Raw genomic sequence first — 27,267 nt, forward strand, 5'->3', positions numbered from 1 at the left:
GTGTTGCTGCAGGACTCCGACGTCGGGCTCTGCTCTGATCAGTGAGACGCTCCTGGAGCTCCTTGTTTACCCACTGGTCATCATCAAGATGGCTGCTGTTCTTCAATTACTGATCACAGTCCGCATGCACTATTTAGTTTTTGCATCATTTAATTGTGAGCAGTGATGGCACTTCTCTGGATGGTTTGGGTTTGAGTTTTGTCCCAAAGGACGGACAAAGGCATGTTTGTGCACTCACTAATTAGAAATATTCGTCTTCCTCGTGAGACTCCGGTTCCTGCATGGCCTTCCGGAGGAGGAAGAAATAATCTTTCAAGGAATTAGCTGGAAGCCAATAGCATCACGCTCTTCTTTCTTCCTGGCTGCTCTCGGCTGCCTGTTGGAGGAGAACCAGCATCTTAAGATGGGTGTCATAGTCACAGCTGTAAAGGAACGTCCCTTCACCAGAGCAGTATACAGTGCAGTTAATCCTGGCTGTAATCCAGGGGGTTGCATTGAACAACTAATCTTACACATGTGTGTGAATGTACACAGAATGTCTGTGCATGACAGCTACACTACAGCTTGACCTCAAAACCTTTCACCCTTCTGTTTATCTCCCTTCTGTGTCTGAAGGACATTAATGCATATGACACCGAATCAGACGTTTCTGCTGTCATAGTAGATTGATTTGGGACTTTTCAGTGTTGTTAAGCGTTTTGCTTGCTCACCTGTGGTGTTGAACATTCTAGGAGGAGCATTAGCATTTAGTTTTGTCTCCTTCTTACTTTTCATTTCATGTATTGCATGAGGACCGCTGCTCAACCAAGTGATCAGTTTAACCTGACTGAAACTCACGAATAGCACGAGGGGTCAAGTTAAGACACTCTCTCTCCTTATGCACCCCCTCCCCTCCGTCTCTTCATCATAGGTTGTCATGGAAATGAAAGCACAGGGAGGGGGGGGGGTGCTTCTGTTCTATTATTGAAGCAGTTGTGGGATTGGTAGCTGGTTATAGTGAAATGGAGCGATTCATGCACTCATACACAGAGAGTGCGGTGGAGCAGAAGGGAGGCAGAGGGGCAGGGAGAGAGGGCGAGCGAGATGATGAAAAGGAGAATAGAGAGGGGGCCCTGGGGTTGAGCAGGAAGAGGAGCCAGACCCACGTGTTCTGGCCCCGCTCCCAACCGATAGCACGTTTTAGGCTATTGCGTCACAGCTCGCTGCTGCTGAATCACATTCCATGCGGAAGATAGGACAGGAGCCTCTGGTTGTTGGAAAGGTCAGGAAAAGGTGTCGAGGAAAGAGCAGCAGTAAGTTGTGTTAACTCTGTAGATGCGAAAGTAAAAGTCTGTGGGTCTGAAGCCGGCAAACGGTGAGCGGCACAAGAAAGTCACATTCACCGTGTCTACAAGAAAAAACCCCACCAGATCTCAAATGGTCTCATAATCTACAGGTGCTGGTGACCTTTGACCCACAAATACTCTCACTCCCTGAAATCGGAGCAGCAACTGTAGCGATAAAATATGTGCACAGTGTGATTTTGCTCAGTTTCAGCAGCAGATGTGTCACAGTTAATTAGCCTCATCTCAGCCGTCGCCTTGTGTGACCCCACCCGCGCCTTGGCTGAACGCAGGCAGTTTATTTAATAGTCCATAATGTAGACTATGTGTCTGGGGACATTCTGTGCATTCCTGCTATTGTTGTTTGACCACTAGCCGAGGGTCAACCCTGCCATTCACAGTTACTGACCCCCAGACTCACTGGCTCACCAGTGAAGTAGAAGAAGTGGAATAGTTTTGCAGCTGGAAAATGTTTATGGAACTCCTTTTGATCTTTCTCTCTCTGCTTTGTCGTCAATAATAGTTATTCTTGTTTGGGGATCAGATGTTTACTGACGCAATCGCATCCTCTCAGGAATTCAAGGTCCTCGTTTGCTCGCTCACTTTCATCGCTCTGCCTTCTGTCAGCGCATGAACGCCTTGTAGTGATCAGAGTGGTGTCTGTGCGTGTGTGAGCGGGTCTGTGTGTGCTAAGTGAGGATCCAGCTGCAGCGCCCAGACCTGCTCCTTCCTCGCATCCTCATGGTGTGGATGACGGGGGTGGAGGGGGGTGGGTTCCGCTTCGCGTGTCTGGTGAGAAGACAGCAGTTCACAAATGAGATGACGCAGATCCAGAGGTTGCTAGAAAGCGGGGCGGATGTGAAAGGACGTGCATCGTTTCAGCACATCTGAAATGCAGCTAGTGATGGTGATTTGCATCCTCCTTACTTTGAATGGCTCGTTGGCAAAGCATGTTACAGTGATGTGTGATAACGGGACAAGTGGCTCCTGACTATGAGGCTATGAGTGTTTTTCTGCAGCTCCCTCATTTTCTTATCAAACTGCTGGCTTCATTATTGCAGCTTCCTTCAAGCATATAAGGTTGAATAGTTATGGCTTATTTCACACGGGCACTCGAAGTGAACATGGAGAAATGATCCTTTATCATGAAAGTGGAATAGAAAAATTTAAAAACTTAGTGCAAGAAACAGTGAACATAAGGCAAACATCAAAATCAAAGATAAACTCAAAATATTAAGTTAGACTTCGTGCATTTGGTTTAAATCTGATATTTAGAGTTCAAAAATCCAAAATATGACTCTTATTAAGATGTGGGTCTCCCTTGTGAATAAGAAGGAAATAGGATTTCTGCTTTTTGGAAGCTTTTAGTGTTTTCAGAGTTTTGATGTGAAATTATCTTTCATTAGCGCTTCCTGATCTACTTAAAAGTCGCCTTGAAAGTTACTATAGACATGTGTGATTTGATTAAAGAAGGCTGAATCAGCCGTGGTGCTAATTGATCAAGGACGATTAAGAAGCAGACTGTAAAGCACACTCCAGTGTGTAAAAACCAAGCGGACTCCACTTCCCAACCCCCACCGTCTCCCACATCCCCCACTTTCCAGTTGCAGTGACAGGTGGCCCTTGTGGGTTTGGGAGAGCACGACTCAACAGCTGCACAAAAGAGCCCCACTGGGCTCCTTTTGACGGGCGTCCCCTCTCAAGTGTGCCGACCTCTGCCCCGGCCCCCCTTTGCAGATGATCCACAGGTGGCAGATGAGGAGACACTCCGGTCCCCTTAAAACCATTACATAACAAAGATCCGCTTTAATTTTATTTGTTTCAATCTAGTTTGCGTGAACATTTGACTTAAGAAAACCCCCAAAAAACCCAAAATGGCCGAACACAAAGTTTTTCTTTAGAAACAAATATGCTCTACATCTATAAAAGAAAACTAAATAAGGTTAAATATATATTAAATATATATATATATATATATATATATATATATATATATATATATATATATATATATATATATATATATATATATATATATATATATATTTATTTATTAAATATTTCCTAATCAAATACAAAGTGTGATGCTGGAACAGTGTTGCTGACAGTGTCTCAAAGTTAAAATAGTTGCGGTTTGAGTCATATTTTAACAACGACACAACCAAAGACACTTCTAACAAAGCAACACACGCCACCAAAGCTTTATCTCCACGACTCAGGTCTGATGAATGTGAGGTGCATGTGTGAGCGTCGTAGTTGGAGGCAGAGTCAACCCGTCGGAGGGGGCGGAGCCTCACTTTATTTACGTTAACACTAGTTTTATCATTCGAATCCGGCCAACTGAAAGTACAACAAAGCAGCAGCGGTGGTCTGGACTTAACATATTTCTTTTAGAGGTTCTTACGTCATACGTGTAACGTAACGTAAATACATCCAGCATAACCCCCCCCCCCCCCCCCCCCCCCCCCCCGAACGCAGTGGTACGGCCCGACCCAGAGGCCGGCGCGAGAGCTTCTGCGCCAGCGGAGCATCAGCTGTGGCGCGTCGGACGGTGAGAAACTTCGCCGACTCCTCCGCTGTGACTCCTCCGCTGTGACTCCTCCTCGGCCCCGCGTCTCGCGCCTCCGCGGCCGCCGCGTCCACGCACACGCACACGCGGAGCGGCGTCGCTTCGGCTCCCACCTGTTTGCGGACGAGCCCCGGAGCGCGTCGGTCGCCGCCCGAGGAGCGCCGGGTGCAGCCGGGAGTGACTCAGTCAAGTTTCGCCCCCCTTCCTGCTGTTGTTCCCGAGGAATGAGAGGAGGAAGAGCCGAAAGTCGCGTGTTTGAATGAACAAAAGAGCACCAAGTGAGGATATTAGCGCCGAAATGGAGGAGACCCTTCGGGCAGGAGCAACATGTAAGTCTTTACGGCTCCGTTTCACTTCACGTGCTTTGAATCCGTGACGGGGCTTTGAACGATTCCGAACGCGTAAACTTTGAGGGGAAACAGTGTTGCGTTTCGGATGAAGCGACGTGTGGCCAATTCCGACGCCTCCATCAGGAGGTGCTCGCAAATGCAGCACTAACGCAATCTTCTCCGCCGACGAGAAGAAGAGCCGATCGATCGTTTGCAGCCGCTCCGGCACCGACACGGGTGTTTGTTGACTCCGTGGAGCTCGGAGTGATAATAATAACGCAATTTGCGCCGGATGAGGTAATCCCGCTCGTGCGCGTCCCATCCCCCTCCTTATGTTGTGTGTTTAGCGCTCCGCTAACGTGATGCGGGCACGAGGAGGCATCTCCTCGTCCTCTCTGCCGTGTGGATCCTCGCGCACAGGTGCAGAGCGGCTGCTTTTCCGCTGCTGCTGCTGCTGCACAGGAATGCAAATAAAAAGAGCTTTATTGACATCAACTTGAGGCCAAAGTGCAGGAAAGACGGACCGTCCTGTACAGTCGGGCCGGATCCAGCTCACAGATTTATGTGTGCAATTACAAGGTGATCCCATGATCTCACAGTTGGGGCCGTGTGTGTGTGTGTGTGTGTGTGTGTGTGTGTGTGTGTGTGTGTGTGTGTGTGTGGCCAGATAGAGTTGGAACCTTGCCAGCGTGAAGTCCCTGTCAGAGACGCCCAACCTTGAAGCCCAGTGCTTCAGTCTCCATTCCCTTCGGATGTTGACGAGTCGCCTGTGTCTGGAAATAGAAGGGGTCTCACCATGTGACCTCCTTCTGACAACAGGAAACGTGCTTCCTGCCGAGGGGGGGGGGGGCTTGGCTTGTTTTGGCCCTGCAACAAGCAGCGGGACGACCTTGCTCCACCCTGGTCCTGGGAAACGTGACTTTAGCAGTTGAGTTGGTCTAAAGAGCACAGTGCGCGTGCAACCGTGAAACCTGTGTGACTCAGAAGAGCACACGCCGTTTCTGACATGTGATGCTCATCGCGTCACAAACACTGTCAAACATTTCATACTTGCCAGGAATGAGGAGAACGTGTTTTTCCACATGGCTCTAAAATGTTGCAGACACCAGGAATGTGAGGCTCCCGCCGTGTAACGTGGTGTCATTGGTCCGGGCGCTGTGATCTGTGCCGTGATTGACGCTGTGACGTCACGGGGGGAGGGACATGTGACCAGACACGCGTCTTTGCCTCGTCACCTTTAACGAACCTGATGGTCCAGAACCAGGGGTTCCTTTCTGGAGCCTCTGCCTAATAATAGAAGCTGGGTCGATGTTATTTCTGTTGAGGACGGAGGACTCTGTTTTCACGTGTGGCAGAAGAGACACAAAAATGTGACTGAATTTCATGAGTAACCAGAGATCCTAACTTCCCTCTGGAATTAAGGAAGTTGTAAACACTTCAGTTGTAGAAACCTTTTGATAATGTTTCTGATTTCAGCCATCGACTATTACAGTCGACCAGACGCTTGCTTTAGTGGTGATTATTCCTCGGGAGCTGAGCTGTCGTAGGAGAGAGGGAGCTTCCCGGTTCCACACAGGCTCAGCCATGTTCAAAGGCCCGGCGCCGTGAAGCTCACGGGGCCCAGAACCGAGCAGACACATCTGAGTCGCGGGGAAGTTTGGCGTCGGAGCGTTCGAAGCTGCAGCTTTCAGACGGTGACGCGTTCTCAGCCGTTGGATTTAAAGTGTGTGCGCTGAAAACGGCCTCGAGTTCAAATGCAGCGAGTCCAGTCGAGTCCTCCCCTCGTCTCTGGAACAAGCATGAAACCTGGGGGATGCTTTGAAAGTGGGCCCATTGGTTTGATGGGACCAGGCATTCATTGGATGCTGTGGGATCGGGGGAGAAACACTTTCCGTCCATCACCATCCACTAATTTGAAGCATAATGTGCAGAAATCTGCTGCCGGAGCAGCAGCGGGTCGCCACTGAGTCTGACAGGTTCTGCAGAACAGCGTCTGAAGCCTCCGTCCACGCTGGTCCAGCTCCAAATGAGAGGAGCTGCAAAGTGGAGACGAGACGGGCCTTGCAGCGATGTGGTTCTGTAGAGACGAGCTCGTCCACATAGAGGAGATGCGCGCCGGCGCCGGTGCCGGTCCAGTGTGTCGCACCCACGTGCTGCAAATCGCACCTTCCACACACTGAGGCCTCGCGGCCCAGTGGAAATGTCACGTCGTCACGCGGAGAGCGGTACTTTGCTGCAGACGCCTTCCAGCACCGAGCACCGGTCATTAAATGTATGATCCAGGTCCAGTTTGAGTTTGACTTCAAGTCCTGTTGACATGTTTCTGAATGCGTTTGCGTGAGGTTCTTGAATTCTGTCTGTCGGGATCAGAACTGGGCACGTCCTGGTTTCCCACCTTCGCAGCTCAGCTCCAGCACAGCGATTCCAGCGAAGCCGTGAGAAATGCCCAGACGCGTCTGTTTCCAGGCTGCCGCTGCTGCTGCTGCAGTGCTCTGGTCTAAAGTTATTGTGGTTCCGCTCTCGCACTGAGGAGGGAAGTCTGGATTTGGACCCGTTACTCGTTCCTGCCACTGGCGTCGAGTCTGAAAATATCGCTCTCTGGTCTCTCGACCTGTCCGCTAATATTAGCCCTTCGTTCCACTGTTCATGAAACTCATGGTTGAAGCCTGTTGCCAAAGTCCCGAGTTTGTTTTTTTCTTTTTTTTTTTTTTTGCAAACACAAATCCAGGTAATGATCAGTGTGGACAGTAAGTGTGGGGTGAGAAGTCACATGATCACATGTAATCACATGATTACTGCCTGCAGCTGCGTTTTAGCTCCACGTAATGTTTGGGGGGGAAAAAACACACTTCAACGGGGTGAAAAACGTTGACTCTGAGACACACACACACACACACACACACACACACACGTACACAAACCAGCACCGTCGTCCCAGACAGATGCATTTTTCATCAACACACACTTAATTATAAAATGAAACTCCTTTAAAACTAGTCCAAACCCTGTGACGGGGGCAGGACGGCCCCTCGGTGGTCTCACTAAGGATGAGATCACCTCCCCGCCCCCCGAGGGGGCATGAGGCTGGTTGCCGGGGGCAACCGGCTGGCATGTCCCGTGAATGGCAGCCCGCATCCAATCCCGTCGTCCGACGTCACCGACACGCGCGGGGTTTGGCCTCTGGTTCCCGTCGCCGTCCAGCTGTTTGGGCCCGCTTGTCCGTTGATGTTGGGGGCGTGGCGGCGGTGGGAGCGGGGACCGGGCCCGCGCAGAACCGCCGTTCGCTCCGATGAAGCGGAGCCTTTCATCAGCGGCGGCTTCGGCGCATGCACAGGTGCAGCGCAGAAAGGGGAGCGGCTAAATGCCGGCATTGTGCCGTGGTCCGGGTCCGGTGACGGGTCCGAACAGAGGCGTCAGTCTCCTCTCTTCTGGATCAGAACCGCTTTGGTCCAGACGCCTGCTTGAACGGGCTTCGCAGCCGCTTGGTGCCCGTCTGTTCTGTTCGCTGCCTGTTGCTCTCGTCTCTCTCCGGTTCCAGTCGAGGCAGATGTGGACTTGGGTTTTGTTCTGACCTTTAAGCAGCAGCAGAAGCAGCAGCAGCAGCTCTAACGCTGATGTTTCCCCCAGCTTCTATTTAAACTGCTCCTTTGTTGTAACGACACCCAGTGAAAACTTTGCTCTAAACACCGTGCGTGGCTCTGGTGCCGCTCCTTGTTTCCACTGCGCTTCCTGTGTCTGGGCCCCTTCGCCCTCTTACATCACCCTGTTGGGTGCTGGAGGGACCCGGCGGGTAAGGGGGGGGTGAGGGGGCGATGAGGTAGTTTATTAGTCCCTAATGAGATGCAGATCCATTCTCTGCGTTTCCTCGCTGCTTTTCTTTTTCCTGCTTCTGGCCTTTTCCCTCTTCATTGTCCTAAATTCCTTCTAAGTCTCACTGCTGTTTTCTGACCATCTTCACTTTGTGTTACAATCAGGCTGTTTTCATGTCAAAGTAAAAGCATTATACATATATTCTTGACGTCTATTTAATATTATCGCTCTTTAAGCCTGTAGTTGTTTGTGGTTTGTCAGTGAAGCTCCTTGTTGTTTTCTCATCGGTGCTCAGCTCTCGTCTTCATAAATATCCGATGCCCTGCCCTATGTTCCATATTCCATATTCCCGTCCAGGCAGCAGCAGCAGCATTAAAAGTGAACAGCGGCTGTAAACGGTGTTAGGACGGGACGCTTGCGTGTCGTCATGGACGCGTTGAGGCTTTTAACGAGCTCTTCGCAGTCGTGATGCCTGCGTTCCTTTGAGCAAACATCTTCAGAATGTGTTTTAGCTTCTGTCATATAGCGAGTGGCGTGTTACTGTCTATGGGCTGCAGTGTGTGCACGCACGTCCTCCCTCACCTCAGCTTTCAGATATATTTAGATCTTTTCACGAGGAAATGGCTGAATATTCATACTGTTATTTAAATAATAAAGTGGGAGGGCGCCTGTGCCCGCAGGTCTGGAGGTGACTAAGTCTGCTTCAGTGACACTGGGGCAGCACGCTTTGCTGTGCCACTATTCTTATCTTGCCCTTTACGCTGAAATGCAGTGAAATAACTGCATTTTAAAGGCAGATAATTGCTTTGCAGCATCCCCTCGCAGGTTTGCAAACCCTATCTGGGCCCATTCCGTTTTCTAACAGTCAAACGGATTCTGTGCCGAACTCCTGCTGACTGTCAACCTGCCGAGGCCGCTGTGCTCATGCACGTGTGCATCTATGCGTCTATGCGTTGTTATGGACAGTTATGGAGGAAGAGCCACTGACACTGCACTGCAGGATGACTGTGATCAGCATCATCTCAAAATGTTCACATATTAGGTTATATAATATGCACAACTGTTCACCAGAACACAGTTCATGGACTCTTGAACACATGTTGTCACTCAGCCTATGCAAATATTGCCTAACCATTCTGTGCTAATCATGTTTGCTGTGAGGAGTCACTGGTTGGACAATCTTCCAAAGCCACTGATGCAAATCACTATGTCCACAGCAAATGTTCCCTCGATTATAGTGATTCAACGTAGCAGATTAATCAGCAGGTTGAGTCGCGGTGCGTTCAGTGTCCCGTCCTCCGCTCACTGTCCCTCCCCCGTTCGCTTCCTGCCGTTATCTGCTGGCCCAGACAGCATCAATCAGCCCTTGTTTCGCAGCGGCGCATGTTCCCCCCGCGAGCTTCACGTTTCATTGGTATTCATTGTCAGGGACACCTACATACCACAGAGCGTTACACTGTGCAGCTCCAGCACGCTGCACCGGGACCAGTGGGTCCAACTGTGGGCTTAGCTGCAGCAAAGCAGCAAAATACCTCCTGCCGGCTGCACTCGCTCCCGTTACTGTCACAAACGTCCTGAGGAAAAACCTCACAGAGGTATAAATTTTGCATCGCCGCCTGCATCCTTTGCGGCTTCTCAGAGTCTGCACAGACTTTGCCGAACGGCAGCAAACAGAGGGGTGTTTGCAGTGGGTCCCTCCACCCCCCCACCCCCCACCCCCCCCTCTCTGTCAGAGCGCTGCCGGAGGAATGCTTATTTAACGGCGGCGCGCTCTGACACGGGCAGCGCCGCGTCTCGTCTGCCGGCAGAACTCTGTGATGGATGCGGCGCTGTTATCATGGCTCCCCCTCGGCCCGTCAGCCTTTGTGCAGCTCCGGTAATCGGTAGCTGCCTGCGTTTCTCAGCCCGATGACGCGGCCTTTTTCTGAGGGTCTGAAGGGATTCAGACGCTCTTTTCCATAACGCTGTAGTAATAGTAGTAGAGAGAGGCTGACCTTCGGGCCTCGTGGCTTCAATAACAGGTTTAATCACAAAGCGGCAGCTTGTTTGGGGGAAAGGAGATTCGACACATTTTAATTTAGTTTGATCTTGCAGGCTTTGGTTTTTGCTCCTTCCTTTGCAGCCTCCTGAATAGCACAGCGTTCGTATAGTAAATCTCCAGTGCAATCACTGTCTCGGCGTGACAGCCCCCCACTGTCGGCCCCGCTTTTAGCCAAGGCCTAAATAATTTACAGCATGTTGCTCCAGCGTTTCTCTCCAGAGGCCGGGCTTCAGCGTGGCTCCGCGGCAGCGCGGGGCCACAGTGTCTCTCCCACGAGGCTCTTTGTTCGCCGTCGCGGCCCGGGAACACCAGCGTTTGAGCAGGAGGTTCGGGTCCAGGGCTCTGCCAAGTGTGAGTCACGCTGCCGTCTCGGGGAGCGCAGACGGCCGAGTCCACAGCGGCGGCGATGTGTATGAGGAAGAAGTTTGAGCGGCGATGACGGAGTCTGTTCTCCGCAATAGCACCGCCAGGATGCCAAAAAGCAATTACTGCGCTTTGTTCTGCCGGGGAGTCGGCCATTTGCTCGGGCCAGTCACTCGATAAATCAGCCGGGCCGAGCAGAATAGAATTAAGTTGGAAGAGCAGAATTAGGAACTACTATCTTGTGCTTCTGAGCAATCGCGTATTCGCAGATAATGTTGCTCAACAAATGAAAGAAAGGGAGGCAGAGCAGCAGGATTAGTTCCTCTGTGCGGTTCTGTTCCGTTTTGTTCTCCATTAAAGACAAGCGGCCTCCTGCTGCTCCACCTCGCTCGCTTGATAGCACGCAGCTCTGAAGGACGTTGATGTCACCTGGACTGGAATGAGGACCGACTGGTTGAGCTCCGTCTTATCGTTGCACCCGGCGACCCGCTGACTTGTTTCCGTTCTGTCTCTGTCTCTGACCAGCTCCGAGCCAGGATCTGAAAACGGACCCCGCGAGGCCCGACCCGGAGGGCGAGAGCTGCCCCCCGAAGGCCGACGGCGCCCAGAGGACGGCGTCTCCAGCTAAAAGGGAAGCGCACAGGAGGCAGGCGACCCCAGCCAAGTCGGACCTCATCCCTCGACCGCCCGGATCCCCGGCATCGCCTGCGCCGAGGTCCAAACGAGGTAAACCCACAGGTTTCTACCCATGCATTTGTCGGCGAGAGGCTAAATCTAAGGTTTATGCTGTGGTTTATCGTAGTATTCAACAGAAGCTCCCGTCGGACATCAGAACTTTGCATTTGGAGGTTTTAGACAGAAAATAGCTCGGGTAAATTTAGACTAATGTGCTTTTGTGAGTCCAGACTCTGGGCACTGACACATGCTGGGTCCTGAAGAAGGGCGGGCGAAGGCACGCGCACCACGCGGAACTGGAACTCTCGCACACTCTCAGAATCATGGCGAAGTTTTTGAAGCATAAGCCGCTTTTTCCTCCCCTTTGTTCTTTATCCATTAATCCACTCACTGTGGTCATGGTCCTTATTCCCGTTAGCATGAGAGGATGGGGATCAGCTGCACCACGTCTTAAACCGCCGTCCTCTTAACAGCGCAGCCAGACGTTTGCCATCAGTTATAACAGGACTTTTAATATTTGATTTGTTTCAGCCAAATCTGGTTATTTTAGAGGAACACGTCGCTGAGTCCATTCAGGAAGGATCCACACTTTCCCTTTGTCCTCCGTGTTCTTCTTCTGTAAAGCTCATTACTTCCGAGGTTTAGCTCTACCCAGAGGGTTGAAGATGAAAAGACTCTGCAGCTCCTTAATTAGTGAAATGAAATGGTGACGTGTGGGAGTTGCTGCTTACGGATTGCTGAACTGTACTTTGGAACATTTTCCTATGAAAGCTGTGTTGTTACTGCGAAGTCAGGTTTAATGAGACAACTGTCAAAGAAGCATATTTTTAAAAACGCATTCCCTTATGAGTGATGGCATCAAACATAAACAGGCGTGAACCTGGAACTGACCCTGAAGCTGAGTCGTCTGATTAACACGGTGAGCTGTGAGGCACAGCACATCAACAAGACCGCGCACGTGAGCCTCCGTTGGTCCCAGGAATATCAAAGTGGGGCAGAGGTGGTGGTTGGAGGAGGGGAGCGCTGACTGCGTGCTATTTATTATCCCACGGTTCTGAAGGATGAACCCCTTCTGTTTGATGTTGAACATCTGGATTGTAAAAACTGAGGGCGATGAGGAGGAGTCATTTGTTAATGAATGTATAACGTCTGCCCACGTGTCCTTGGGCAACTGAACCCTAAGTTGCTTAAGGTGGCACGTATCCTTTACAGGTGTTGCTAGAGACGATAAGAGTTTATAGTGACACATGTGCCTGCTTTTTTCCCATCCACGCTCATCTCAGACCTCATGAAGTCAGAGGAGAGGCAGAAGCTGGCGAAGGAGCGACGAGAAGAGAAAACCAAATATCTGGGTGAGTGGGAGAAAGGCCTTTACGTAGGACGAGGGCGCCCCCTAGTGTCGGGGCCACAGAGCTTGTTGTTACTGCTCATCTGCATGAGGGCGTTCACAGCATGCACATGCAGTACTTTGCAGTATCTTATAGCATTTTACAGCACAATCAACCTGGTTTCCTCCGGCCTAAGTTGCTGCACCAGTAAATGCCTCGGAGCTGTATTTTGTGTGATATTACATCTCTGCCTGTGTCTTTATGTTAACACATGGCTGCCACATTAGCAGGTGGCCGCGCGCTGCTCGTGCACTGCTTTGCATGATTGACAACTGCCTCTGTCTTCTTTCTCTCACCCTGTTTCGTCTGCAGAAGAGCTCAGCAAGTCGCAAGGTAAGCCACTCACCTGTGTTTACGTGGTGGTGGTGAAGGGTCCTTTGGCATCTTTGCATCTTTCCACATGTCTTTCGTGGTCCTACTGTCCTGCTCTGTTGTTTCATCATTTATTCCTCATTTTCTTTGTCTTAAAATCTTTTTTTTCCTATCATGTCTAATTGTAACTTTCGCTTTCTCTGAATATCATCAGTGTGCGTTTCATGTAGTTGATCACGTAATCAACCATTCATATATTTAATATACCTATAATACCTATTGGATGTTGGACAGCAGATCACCGCAGGAGGACGTAGCCTGTCCTGGGTCTGAACTTTGTCCGTCCACGTGTTGTGCGACTGCAGACGCCACAGATTTCCTTTTAAAGATAACCCCTTGGAACCACACGCCACACAACCGCTGTGATTACTATCTTCAAGCAGAAACGGGAGCTTTTGGAGACGTGTGCAGCCACGTTTATCTTGGCTGTGACTTTTACATCTAAACAGCTTCATCTGGCCAAAAAGAAATGACGCGGTTAAAAGTAGGAAAATGTGTGATGTACTGTTCATTTGTGTAGATACAGAGTAGAAGGATGATGTTGTCCTGATGTTCCCTGCTGTTTTATTAATACATACCATAGATTTTAATATTCCATCCAGAGGTCTGACAGCTGGTGTTGCTGTATCTTCAGTAATGCCATTTACTCCAAGCCAAACAGTGACACACATCACAGTGTGGATGGGTGTAATTGGGCGATTAGCTCATGCTGCCAGATGGACCAGGGCCGATGAGATAAAAGATCCTGCTTAAGCTTGTATTTACAATATCAGCTTAAGAACCTTCAGCCAAGAAGACGTATCAACTGTCCCCAGTCAGGTTTTCCGACCAGCTGGACAGTAATTTGGGCTTTACATGTAGCTACATGTTCTAAATGTTGATTGTTGTTGTCACCAGTTGAACAGGAGCTAATCTCCTTCCCGGTCTTGTCTTTAGTTGATTGCTTGTGTCAGGTTTATAATTACTTAAATGTCTTACTGTACTTGTGGACAGAGTTCTAATCTCAACGTCTCACTCAGAGTTGGACGTGTTTTCCATTCACAGCCCTGAAATAGACAATAGTAGTGAGATGCGCACTGCAGTGGGTCTCCTTTGCTGCAGCGCTGGCAAGCAGTACCTCAGTAAAACCTTGTTTTCATTTCAGCTAAGAGCCCGACTGTTTGCTTGCCAACTGATCCTAACTGTGCAGGCCTCCGGCTTCTCAGCAGTAACCTGTCACCGCACTCCCAGAGCCACAACCAGTTGCTTTTGTTGCATCGAGTGCTTCAGAGCACCGAGACTCGCCTCTTTGCAGATGCCGATTCTTCATGGAGGTTTCACTTTGTAGTTTGGAGAAATATGGCGCGTCGCGTGTAAATGCGTCGCGGCAGCTGCAGAGGGTCCTTTTATGCCGCCGTTGAATCGCTCAGTCACAAGGAGACAATTTCACTTTCAAAGTGTGCGATTTATTAAAGCTGAAGTGCAAGCTTAATCCGATTAGTGTGGTATAAACCTGCCACTTCAGAAGGACTGTCTCTGTGTAACAGGGTATTATGCAGAAAAGTAATTGAATAGATTTCTCTGAACACGAAAAGGTTGGATGTGAAGGGCAACGTACGCTTCTGTCTTCAAGCTTCAAAACACATTTTTCTCAAAATCCACTGATCAAAAGCTGTTTTTGTGTCAAACGTGGCCTTAAACAGCAGCCTTTAAAGACAAAACGCATACACCCATTTGAATAATATGTCTTTGAAACATTATTTGTGGTGTTTTAAGAGAAGAGAGAATAAAACTTTGATCGTGTGCTTCTGCAAAACTCTTCCCCTCCTGATGATGACTTCTGTTCCATCTCAGCTGCCAAAAAGAGCCAGTGGCTGGAGAAGGAGGAGAAGGCCCGGCAGCTGAGGGAGCAGCAGCTGGAGGAGCGGCGCAGGAAGCTGGAGGAGCAGCGGGTCAAGGCAGAGAAGCGCCGCAGCGCGCTGGAAGAGAGGCAGAAGCTGAAACTAGAGAAAAACAAAGTGAGTGGGGGTCGAGCCTGCATGTTTTCTTTACTGCCTCGGAATTTGCCGAAGAACCCGTATGTGGAGCGTGTGTGATTGTCTGTTTCTGCTGAAGGAACGTCTCTACGAGTGTTATTTGGAACAGCCGCGTTCACGTTTAAACAAGCTTGTGCTTACTTCATCGTCTGTTTTCCAGGAACGCTACGAGGCCGCAATTCACAGGTCGACGAAGAAGACGTGGGCGGAAATCCGACAGCAGAGATGGTCATGGGCTGGAGCACTAAACCAGAGCAACCAGAAAGAAGGTGGGTTCTCTGGTTCCTACCTGAAACGGATCCACACAAGGGATGGAGAGAATATAATATGCTCAGGCTTGAAACGATGATACCTGAAGCTTTGGGGAACTATTTGGGTCAGTTGTGAAGCATTACAGTGTGTGACCCTGTTTATGTGTTGCTGTTTGTTTTCAAATTGAGATGAGTTGGGTGTGTGGTGTTGTTGCTCTGTGCTGGAGTTGGCGGGTGCTCAGCCAGGATCGCTGCCTACACGCATCTGGGGGGAGGTTTTATCCTATGACATACAAGTATGTGTGTATCTCTTCTGTTTGCTCCTGCAGTTCTGTGTGTGTTTACATCAGGGCCATTAGCCCCTCACTAAAGCGCAAAGTCTGAGGAGTTGCTCTGTCAATAGTGCCAGTTGCTCATCCACCTCCGCCGTGTGCCCAGAGAATTGTTGGCTCTAAAATCATTGTGTCTCACACCATCCTGTCTGTCAGATGGTGGAAGTAAACATGAGCGGAGCTGCTCTGTCATCCACCAGCCTCGTGGATTTAAAAGACATTCACGCTCGACCTTTGTTAATGCGTCCATTGCCATAATGTGAATCTGTGAATCACGTCTGCCAAAGGTCTGGGAAAAAGTGATCGTTTGATTGCAGTGTATTAAAGGGAAACAGACCTGTACCATGATGCACTTTGATGCTTCCACAGATTTAAGATTTTGCTCTTACATCATTAACTTTTACTTTAACTATGCTTAGTATGTTGTCAAAAATACATTTAGGTATAGTATGTCCTGAAAAAGTGTTGTTGTGAACATCGTGTCATAGTATAGTATATGATAAAAAAAAAAAAAAGAAAATATGTTTTGTATGACGTAGTATTTCTTGGCTAGTAGTTTGTGGTGATCAGCGCCCGTGATGTGTGTCATGAGCTGTGATGGCCTCATTCAGTCCATTGAAAACAGCAGTTTTGACCTGCTCCATTTGTTCGTGTGCTTATATTGGAGACTTTAAAATGAAACATGAAAGTCTTTTTTAGGATTTGCAGCTTTTATTATTCGCATCGGGCCACTTTTAATGAGACTTCCACACGTGTATTAGTGTCCTCGTCTATGAGGTGGGTGGGAGGATGCCGGCGGATTTCCTCCTCTCCCTTTGATGCATGTGATCTGTATGAACATCTGTGTGGAACTCTTTTGGCTTTTTAGGCAGATGCTCAGTGTCCACGGTCAACCTGCCCAAACATGTGGACTCAGTTATAAACAAGCGACTCTCCAAGTCCTCGGCCACGCTCTGGAACTCCCCCAGCAGAAGTAAGGAAGCACCTGGAATGTCCCCCCCCCCTCTGTGAATGTGTCCATCACTCCGCCGCTGCCCATGATTCAGAATGCGTCTGTCATTGTGTTCTGATTTATTTTCAGTCGTGTCCTCCCCTTTCTGACAGAGTCCATCCGCTGTGCTTGATGTTGAGAGCTGGCCTATTTTCATTTTCCAAAACCACTACAGGTTCTGTTTTGTTCTGCAGAATGTGGCTTTGGCTCTTTGTTTGACATGCGCTGCATGCTCACAGTTCACTATGGCTTCTCCGTATCGTATTGTTCCTTGTTTTACTGTCCTTGGGATGGTCTGATAAAGACCATTTCATTCCTGGTGTTTGCCCAGTCAAATGGACCATTCTGTGTTTTTCATTTTCATCACTTGTCCTAAATGTTGTATTGATTGATGGGTGTGGTTTATATGTGGCGTCTTTAAATCAGCATTAGCATTCTGGTTGAAATGAGTGCGGGTGTCTTGCATAGGTCTGGAGTTAACTAGGTCATGCTGTGCTCCTGCTACTGGGGAGAAACTTCAGTTTCAAAAACAGTGCGATTAGAGTGAGTCAGCATTTATGTGAAGATAATGTATTCCTGCCTGAAGCAGGTACTGCTCCTCTGTGCTGCTGCAAATATAGCTGCTTTTACCTCTACACACCTTGTGAGCCTTCAGTATAACCTCCATGTCATTCTGCACCTCACAGCCAAAAGAGGAAGTTTCTCCCCAAAATAAATAGATAATTCTCCACTGCTTGTGGTTATAAATAACTGACTCGATGTCTAGACAAGCCTTTCAAAAACAGTGTTCTGGGTGGTACCCGCACAGCCCAAGGCTCCTGTAGACACATTTACTGGGTTTATTTTCCTCCTTTCTGGGTGGTACTAAGGAGCCTTAATAGATCGGGTCTTTATAGCTTCTAAAAACATCATGTAAAGCTTTCTCTTTATTTGCCCCTGGTATATTCTATTCAAATCAGTTTTATTTACTGTATATAGCACCAATTAGAGAGACAAGAACAAGCAAGAACATAACGCAGGCAGGATGGTTGGACCAGTAACTATGGAGACACAGCGTAGTCTGATGATACATGTAGACGAGGACAGAGAGAAAGTGAAAAGCAAAACTAGAAGAAAAACAGAGACAAAAAAGTTAGTCACATGTAGAACCATGGTGGCAGGTTGATGGTTGGTGTTTAAAGGAAGTCCCCCAGCATCTACATCTATAGCAGCTGAACTAAGAGATGGTTCAGCGTGACCTGAACCTGAATGTTACTGACCAAGCAAAGAACCCTGCAGGACGGGATAATCTCATAGATTTGTCATTATCATGAACAAATCTTTTAAATGAAAAATATTAGGTGCATTCAACCATCAGGAGTCACTTTAAAATGTATCTTCCTTCAGATTTAATCATCTGGGGAACTACATTCTGAGCATGACTAAAAAGTAAATGAGTGTGTTTTCCTCCCCACCTGCAGCCCGCAGCCTCGCTCTGAGCCCATGGGAGAGCAGCATCGTCGACCGTCTGATGACGCCAACGCTGTCGTTCCTCGCCAGAAGCCGCAGCGCTGCCAGCGTTCTTAGCAACGGCAAAGATGGCCGTGAGTTGTTCTCAGTCATTTGGCATCTGTCTCTCAGGACCGTCCTTTGCTGTTTAAACTGGGCTGAGGTTAATCTCATCACCTTCGTCCTCAGACTCTCTTCTGTGCCCTCGTTCAGCCTCCGCCAGCCCCCTCACTCTGTGCACCCACCAGCCCCACCACCGCTGCGCCGAGCGCTGGAGGGTGACGTCGAGCTCGCCAGACATCACCCAGCGCCAACACAGGCGCAGCTCCACGCCTGTAAGTCACTGAGCTTTTATAGGCATTACATGGATGAGGATGAGCTGATTCTGTCAAGAGATCTCCCAAAAGCAGCACATGGCTAATAAGCAGCTAATGAACAGCTGACGCTGAGTGAGGATCTTTGCAAGAATCGACATCCATCCACAAACGCGATTAGCGACCACTCTGTGTCTTTTTTCCATACTTGTATGTAACTACGTATAACAATCTCCCTAATGTATTTGTGTTATTGTCTAACAGATGGATAAAAATAAGAAAGAAAAGAAAGACAAAGAACGAGAGAATGAGAAAGAGAAAAGTGCCCTGGCGAAAGAGAAGGTTCTCAAGAAAAGGCAGTCCCTGCCCAGTATGAGACACAGGCCTGAGCTGAGGTAACATATTTAAGACCCTTTTATTAATTGCAATTTAAAGACTCGGGGAAACATTCCAAAAGTCCCAAAGGAATATAACATCTGTTGGATTGTCAATCAATTACCAGAACAGTCAGACTAAGCCTGAAACATGTATTATTACATTTGAATAATTTAATAAGCTATGTTGATTTAAAGGGAGTTCTGCAATGTCATAAAGTCATAATGATTAAGATTCAATCATGAAATGCAGCTCAATAACGAAGGTCAGATTAAAGTATGATGAAAATGAATCAGCTGAAACACATATGATCAAACCTCTCTCTCTCTAAGTACAAAAATAACATCACTAGGTTACCCTCAGATCCCCTGACCCACAGCTATCTCATGCACTCGCTAAGCCTCAGTATTGAGTAAGGATCCCTGGATGAGTGCTCATTTCCTGTCCTACCCTGAGGCCTCGGGAATAACTGACATCCATGACAAAAAGGATGAAACTGAAGTTTACAAAGAGGCACCAAAGTGCTTGGCAGAGCTGTGTGTGCCAGAGGGCTGGATGGAAAACAAGTTATTCAGCATAATGGATGTGTTTCCCTGAGTATTTCTGGGATGCTGACTGAGGGTGATGCGGTTTTCAGGGTGTTGTTTTGCAAGAATTGTGTGTTCTGTTGTTTTTATTGTATTTCTGCACAGCAATAATTGAATTTATTCCTCTTCCAGTCCTAGTCCTTTATCAAGACAGCGGCCGTCATCCCCGGCCACACCCAGGAACAGAACTGCCTCTCCCAGCCCTGCGGCCTCGCCCAAGCCTCCTTCAGCACGCGGAAGCCCGTCGACCCCGAAGGCTCGGCCCAAAAGAGCAAGGACCCCTGCCAGGGTGGACCCCCGGACCTCGTCTCCAGCACCGCTGGAGAGAGTGAAGGAGCCTCGTCAGCCCGCCACCCCAGAGGAGAGAAAGGGTGAGTCCAATACAAGCCATGTTAGAGTAGTGTATGGCTGCCCAGGGTTACAGTTGAAATTTAAATTCCTCCTGGAAAAAAAAACATAATAAGGTGTATTTTGATTATTAGTGTTATTAGATTGAATGTCCTACATTCTGACTCATCCTGCCACAGTAAAGAATCTACTGGAAAAGGGACAAGCTGAAAAATGAGCCAATGAGTTAGACGCTGCACTAATCAGCCATAATTATGTAATTATGAGCTAGCTATGGGTGTTCATGGTTGTCAGCTGCTGAGTACAGAATTTCAATGTCTCCTCGTTTCTGTGCCTTTGATGCTTGATGTGGTGCTTTCTCACAGACTCGCATTAAAGACCTGCTTCCATTCTGTGTTAAGGTTCACCTGTGCTTCCTGCTGCTGTAGTGTCCTCGGCCGCTGCCTCGCCCCATGCCCCGAGCACGCCGGTCACAACAGCAGCCACTTCCTCCTCACTTGAGCCGGTCCCCACGGCCCCATCTGTGCCCGCGGCGTCGCCTGCACCGTCGCCATCAGCCAAGCCCATGGCAGGCACCAACAACCCAGAGGAGGCGGCTCGCATCCTGGCAGAGAAGCGCAGACAGGCCCGAGAGCAGAGGGAGAGGGAGGAGCAGGAGCGCCGTGAACAGCAGGAGAAAGAGAGGTACCATTGAAACGCATGGGGGCACATATGATGATGTATGTTATCAGATTTCATGCTTGTTTGTATAAGACTTACTGACTACAGCCTGTCACATCCACCACTGTGACTTCCTTTTGGTACTTGGATGTAAAATTGTTATAATTTTCTTAAATCATTTACAGTGTAGAATCAGTAGAGACAAAATCAACATTTACAATCAAGCGCTTGGCACATGGTCCTATGCTTCTCCAACTTAGGATCTTGAGAGAGGAGCGGCTAGTGAGGGAGGCCGAGGAGAGGCAGCGCCGGGAGGAGGAAGCCAGGGCCATGGCCGAGGAGCAGAGGAGGAGGGACGAAGAGCAGCGCCTGAAGGAGGAGGAGGAGGCCAAGGAGAGGGCCATAGCCGAGCAGGAGGAGAACCTTCGCCTGCAAAGACAGGTACGCTGGTGAAGGCAGGCGTCACTGTGAGGTCATTGGTACAAGAACGATTCATTTAGTGGAGTGAATGATAAAAATGATCGTATTTGTTCATCTTAATTTTCCACCTGTAACACAAATCAGCAGGCTCATTAAATGCTCCCTTAACTAGGACTTATTCTTTGACACCCCCTTGTGGTCTTTCTCAGATGTGAGATTACTGGTTGAACATGATCCAAATATAATTATGCAAAGTACTTAAAATAAAAGTCCTTGTGGGTCTGTTGTTGAAAATAGACCTTTTTGGCTCTGAGGCACAGGAAAATATCTCTTTTGAGGTTGTAAACAATAATTGCTGAGCGCAACCACACCCTTGTTATGCAAAAGCATGTCATTTTGGCTAAAGTTTGTTTTCTTCCCCCTTCTGCCGCCGTTAAAATTGTGCTTGGATTTGCGCCCGCATGCATTTCAGAAAGAAGAGGCTGAGGCTAAAGCCCGTGAGGAGGCGGAGAAGCAGCGCCTCGAGAGGGAGAAACATTTCCAGAAGGAGGAGCAGGAGAGGCTGGAGAGGAAAAGGGTAAGGCAGCACCCCCATCACTGTTCTCCCAGTCAGGTTTCAACATTTCCATTATTATTATTTAAAAACAGAAATGTCCTCAGTTCCTTTTGAAAAACAAACATTAGAGATAGAAACAACCATCTTAAATTCAGTAATCTATTTACAATAAGCTCCGTTTTCCCTGTGGAGCTCTTCTATTCCAGGTTTTTTTCTGTGGTCTGTCTTTCACCAGGACAAAAGCAGCCTTTAAAACAAAGTTCCTAAAACCACGATGAATGATGTTTTTGGCTTATCCTGGATTGGCTGTCTGCATACTGTGATTTAATAGGGCTTAGTGAGTCAGCGTGTGTTTGAGCGCAAGCGCATGAAGATATATATAAACACTAATAAAAGCAAGCCTGCCATGCCGGTGATCTGTGCGTGGATTTGCACCAATTTCTGTACGTGTTGACATGCGTGTGTATTTGGGACCGTCGACTCGTACGGCATATACCACCCACCTCTACGTGGGCAGGCTGAGCCTTTCCTCCTTCCCCTCCATGTGTTAAAGATTTGGACGTGCCAGCCCGGGCCTGGCTTTTTACTGGCACCATCCTGCAGGAACGGCGCGTCCTCTTCCACAGAGCCGTGCTGCTTCCTGCTGCCATCACTAACCAAAACCCGGCCCACTCCAGCGAGCACATGTGATTCAAACTATTCAGACCGACAACACAGAAATTTATTATGCAGCCAGACGACATGCCAAGCCTATGAGTGCGTGAGCAATCTTGGATCTAAAAACTAAAAAATGCTTCACTTTTATAAGCGGCAGCTGCAGCTACCTCAAACAGAACGTGTCCCCAGAAGAAGGTTGCATCTTGTGTTAAAATCTGCCTCCTGTGCATAGTGTTAATAGCGTTCTTTTTTACAGCACACTTGTTCCTCTTAATGTTCACTGCTCCTAACAGCTGAACACACAACCATTGTTATTCACTCAGTCCTCCACCTACGCTCATAATTGGCCCATTTGGCCTCGCGGCATTCACTCTAAGCACACTGACCTGGATGAGTGGTACAGGAAAACTGTTTAACAGAGACAATGAGTGAAATGTGTTGCGGAGCAAAACAACCCGATTTGTGAACATGTCCAGTCATTGAATGTAATTGTGCTTTGAAAACGTTTGGCACTCACTGTGGGAACAGAAAATGAATGCGCTAATTAGACTATGCTTGTTCTTCGCTTTGACTGGTTTCTCCTTTCTTTTCTCAGCGCCTGGAGGAGATTATGAAGAGGACACGCAAGACAGATGGAGGGGACAAGGTACTGGACATAAGCTACAATAGCCATACAAACAAAGCCTTGTTTTCGTTCCTAAAACTCACTGAAATGATCTTCTGTCATGACAGAAAGACACAAAGTCCTCCACGCTTGCACACGTCAGCGACAAAGATGCAGAGAGCAGCAAAGGTGAGCAAAGCATCAGTCTAGACTACATCCTAGAACATACCTAGAACAAAAGAGGTTTCTCGTCCTAAGACTTGTGACTTACTCCACATACCCACATCATATTCTCATAACTACATCATTGCCACATCCTTTATTAGTTTTGGCAAGTCACCTATTTGTTCTCTCTCACAAGGCTGCATTTATAGCAAAAAGTTTAGATTATATCCCTGCCTCATATCCTGCACAGCTGCAATTGGAGTGCTTCTGTGCCAGACTAGCCCCATGTGTGCTTCCTCGTTCTTCAAGCTTTGGGAGGTATGGGAGTAGAGAGGCAGAGTAGCCTCACAGTGTAAGATGCTAACATGACACGTGTAAGGCAGCTCAGCTCTGACCCATAGAAGACGCATAAACATTCACACTGTTCTTCCCCCCTCGATCTTACTCATCCCCCGGGTGTGATGTGGATCAGTGTGGTGGAGGACACATGCTATTCCACTGCATGAAGACATTAGCCCGTCACTGATGTGGTTAAAGGCCTCTGTTCTCTCAGGGTGTGGAGATGTGTCTGAACCACAGCTATGTCCTCAGTAGAGCTGAGAGGGCAGATTTGCCTACACATGAAGGATTTCAGGGAAACATTAGCCGGCACAGGTTAAGGATGATCAGCACTGGTGTTTGTGAATGTGTGGTTAACGGTACAGGGGATGGTGGGATGCTAAATGTAGGTCTACTCTGGCTTAACTGCTGTGTCACTTTGTTTTCCGTAGCATCTGTTGACTATCAAGCGATGCCAGAGGTCACCGTGCCCTATAACAAGACAGAAAACGGACGAGAAAGGTAAAAGCGCCGCACATTTAATCAATTTCTGGATTATTCGCTCCCAGGATTGTTGATACCACCACCACTATAGCCAGTGTGCCAGGAGTTGAATAGGAATCAAGTCTGTGGGAGGTTTGCATTGTTGTAAACCTCTATGGGAAACACAAGGAGTCACACAGTTCAGCTACACAAACAGTTGTAACACGGACAGAATGGTTGGTTTCATAAAATGTTTACTCTTTATATTTGAAAACGCTTCTTGGGGTAGATTTTAAGTCTACTGTAATTATGATGATGGGATGACTCGCGCTGTGTGAGTCATTCGAACTAAAACCATACCCTGCATCTCTCCTCTCCACCAGCCCGTCTGCTCAAGTGGTTAACGGGGTCCAGCCGGTGAGACACGAAAACGGCCTGCCCGCTAAAGAAGACACTGCCCATTTTGCCGACATCCTCCATCTGACCAATCGTGGCAACACAACCAACGGAGCCCGGGATCAGCCCGAGACGGACATGGACGGCGAGCCAATCATCTCGTTTGACAATGAGGAGACTTTCATGAGGAAGACAGGCCCCATGAAGCCCCAGCACGTAGCAGGTAAAGGTCCAAACTCATGACATGGCTGTATAACATACCCATGATCAAAGCTATGGCACAAACAAACAAACTGAGATGTTTGAGCAGGATCACCCCAGGCTGGTCATTCTAACATCCAACTACAATGGAATGGAAGAAAAAGCCTGTTGTTTCTTTAATGGCCCAACACCGATTAGCTGTTTGATCTCTCATTCGCCTCTAATAAAAAGAAGCTGTCCACAGTGCCGTGGTTTGTTTTCAACAAGCTTGTGTCCTTATTTGCACTCAGCCAGGTTCACATTATCCCATAAAGGCTGCGGAATAAGGTACGGTACTTAGTGCTCTTTTCCTCGGCACAAAGAGACCTCCCACCTGAGCTTTTGTTTCATCTAACATGCAGGTCGGCACATCCTGAGGGGAGCGTGCTGCAGCAAGGAGACGCCACGGGGTGGGATAGGGAGGAAACAGTGCAGGGAAGGGTAAAGGCCTCTCAGGGTATCTTTACACTGATGACAGCTTTTACTCAGCAGCCTCAGAGACATGGGCCTGCACCCAGTGAGAAATTCCAGGAATGGAATAGATGTAGAGACCCTATCCACAAGCACTTCAATGCCAAGGGATAGAAACAGGACCCCGGAGCAGTTAAACCATATCGCTCCAGCCTCTCTCTCCATGCTTGATCTTCTTCCTATTCACCCTTTAGCCAGTAATCATGAATGATACATTATAAAAAAGAAACAGGACAATTTAAAAGCCTTAATGTCTTGAAAGTATCTTCCACCATCTCTAACTAATAACCTATAAAAGTGAAAGCCCTGCGTCTTACTTTCAGTTTGGCGTCTTTGACCTGCCGGTAATTAAGGATGAAGGCTGTAATTCCCAATATAAAAGCGGGAGTCGGATTTAACGTTAGAATTCCAGACGTCGATTAATTGCGACGCACACTCAGAGGGCTTATTTCTGTGTTCATACCGATGAGAGGACCAGCCTTGCATGTGGTGTTGTCAGTCAGATAGCGCATCCATTACTCATCATCGTAACATCCATTACCACGTGTTCCAGTGATTGACTGCATTTGACTATAAAACAGCCTCTGCTGGAGTTTCGTCGCGATCTCATCTGCCTTGTGCAAACAAGACATGGATTTATGCCTTCATTCCTCTGCCACATGGTTTACATCCTTTTGCATTTAGCATTGTCACCAGGTCAAAGGTTTACAAACTGTCCCGTTACTCAGGTCAACACCCTGTTACGGCTACGAACTGTACGAATTGATAAATGCTGTATGGCTGCTCTTCCGTCTGACCCGTGACCCTTTGTCTCCATCAGAGGTGCTGTGACTCATCGCCTGGACCACTGACTTTGCCAGCCCTGCCGACACGCACACAGGGACCCCTGTTACCTGTGCCAATCAACAACCTTCTTCTGAGCTCCTACAAGCAAATATACATCCTTCTCTCGCCGCAGAAGATGACGACCAAGCATCGAGACACAAAGACAAAACGGCAGAGCTGCATGCATCACAGGTGCGGCACTGAGGCCATGCACCTTTAATATGCAACAGTATCATCCTTTGTACAGATGAGTAATTATAATAAGCAGAAACTTAAGTGTTTTCCTTATTCTTTAGTTATTTAACTGAAAAATCTGGGTACATTTATGTGAATAATGTAAATGAATTTAGGATGTCAAACAAAGGAGGACAGTATAAATTAAAGCCGTATAAAGGGAGCGGTTTAAGGCTACTCTGCTGTGAGTAACCTTCAAAATGAAACACAGGTATTTATATATCCTGGTCTGTAAAAAGTGACTTGTATCTGTTTTTTTATGTAAATGTGTGTTCAAGGCTTTTCCCTGTTGCGTAAACCTAACTTCTGTTCTTACCTGAACCTCAGCTGTGACTGATTGTATGCAGAACTGGATGTAATAATGTTCAATCTGGACAAGAAGAACCTAGAGGTTATGTAAGGTCAAATTCCTATAAACAGGAATTCATGTTCGTATCTTCACACGTAAACATGTTTTCTCCAATTTGCTTTGAGATTCCATGGACTGTAAGTATCTGAACTGCTGGTGTGTTTGTAAATGCTATAAATACATACTGCTGAGAGTTACAATGTCTTAAAGTCTTATTAAAGACAAGCTGTCCGGTCTGTAGTCTTATTGCCTTTTCCTGAATAAACATGATGCATTCAGGGACTGAATGGAAGGAAAGGTCCCAGATGTTCTGAACGTAATGAACGTAAAAAAAAACCTTATCTGAAACGCATTTGTTAATTTTTTTTCAAAATATTTTATCCTTTAGTTTGACTTATTTTGGTGGAGATTCTCAGTTAGTTTGACTCGTTTACTCCTGAGGCTCCATAGCATCTTTCCATTCCCAGTAAAAGTTGTGACTGACGACATGCTAACCACAGGAAGACAAATTTAGAGATTGTCTGTGAGGGCCTCACAGTTGTCATTCAGAGCATGTGAGTTCGCTCAGCTGCCTATTTCAGTTTGGGTCTCCTTTTACAGATTCTCTACAGGGAGGTGCGGGCCGCCCTGGCTTTCACTGATTCAGTGGGAGGCCTGGCATGCTGTGTTTTCAATATGGTGGGCAATATGTCACCTTCCACCAACAGCAGGACACAAACTGATGGTCATGTAGAACATACAAGTATGAGGTATATATGACTTATAACTATCTGTGAGATGCCAGTGCTTTCTGAACCTGTGATGCACCAGCAGCTCTGTATATCCCAGTGGACATCGTCATTAGGAAACATCAACATGCATTAATGTGATCGAATCAGAAAGTATTTAGACAAACGCCAGCAAACCTAAACTTCTCATGAAGCACCAAACCTTACTACCGGTACTAGTTATGACTGCACCGTGGCTTAAATGTCAGTTTTTGATGTGAAATACAGCTGCAGCACTATAACCAGAGGAGCAACAAAACCACTGCACTGAGAACGAAGCTGCAATGGGAAGTTGTCTTCCTTCACTTAACTCCTACTAATGACACTGGAGAATGTTTCAACAGCTTCATTAGACTGCAACAGTATGTCCAAGCGAGCCTGTGCTGCTACAAGCTCTGCTCCCCAGCCCCACCAGAAGGGGCAGCGCTGCACCACAAAGATAAAAGCAGAATGATTGATTTGCATCCATTCAGGCCCACTACTCACAACATGTTAACATGTTACACAACATGCGTCAATTTGCAAAATGTGCAAATGAAAATGTACACGTCA

At 47.9% G+C, this 27,267-nt stretch overlaps 1 protein-coding gene across 8 annotated transcripts; it reads left to right on the top strand.

Moving 5' to 3' along the window:
• The first annotated feature begins 3,830 nt into the window (after positions 1–3,830).
• On the top strand, positions 3,831–26,184 carry map7d1a (MAP7 domain containing 1a). 8 transcript variants are annotated; one of them, XM_029129187.3, is made up of 19 exons: positions 3,831–4,220; positions 10,960–11,160; positions 12,393–12,461; positions 12,810–12,830; positions 14,703–14,866; positions 15,045–15,153; positions 16,336–16,440; positions 17,919–18,041; positions 18,136–18,281; positions 18,525–18,655; positions 19,355–19,593; positions 19,972–20,254; positions 20,491–20,671; positions 21,123–21,227; positions 22,459–22,509; positions 22,596–22,656; positions 23,403–23,472; positions 23,817–24,052; positions 25,361–26,184. In XM_029129187.3, exons 1-19 carry the CDS (start codon positions 4,151–4,153, stop codon positions 25,369–25,371), a joined length of 2,376 nt encoding a protein of 791 aa, XP_028985020.1. In that variant the 5' UTR covers positions 3,831–4,150; the 3' UTR covers positions 25,372–26,184. The 8 variants fall into 8 exon arrangements, with proteins under 8 accessions (XP_028985020.1, XP_028985016.1, XP_028985019.1 ...); XM_029129183.2 differs by lacking the exon at positions 3,831–4,220 and adding an exon at positions 4,958–5,147; XM_029129186.2 differs by lacking the exon at positions 3,831–4,220 and adding an exon at positions 4,958–5,147 and having other exon boundaries at positions 19,999–20,254.
• Positions 26,185–27,267: the final 1,083 nt, after the last annotated feature.

Source organism: Betta splendens, chromosome 16 (assembly GCF_900634795.4).
Source record: "Betta splendens chromosome 16, fBetSpl5.4, whole genome shotgun sequence".
Lineage (NCBI taxonomy): Eukaryota > Metazoa > Chordata > Actinopteri > Anabantiformes > Osphronemidae > Betta > Betta splendens.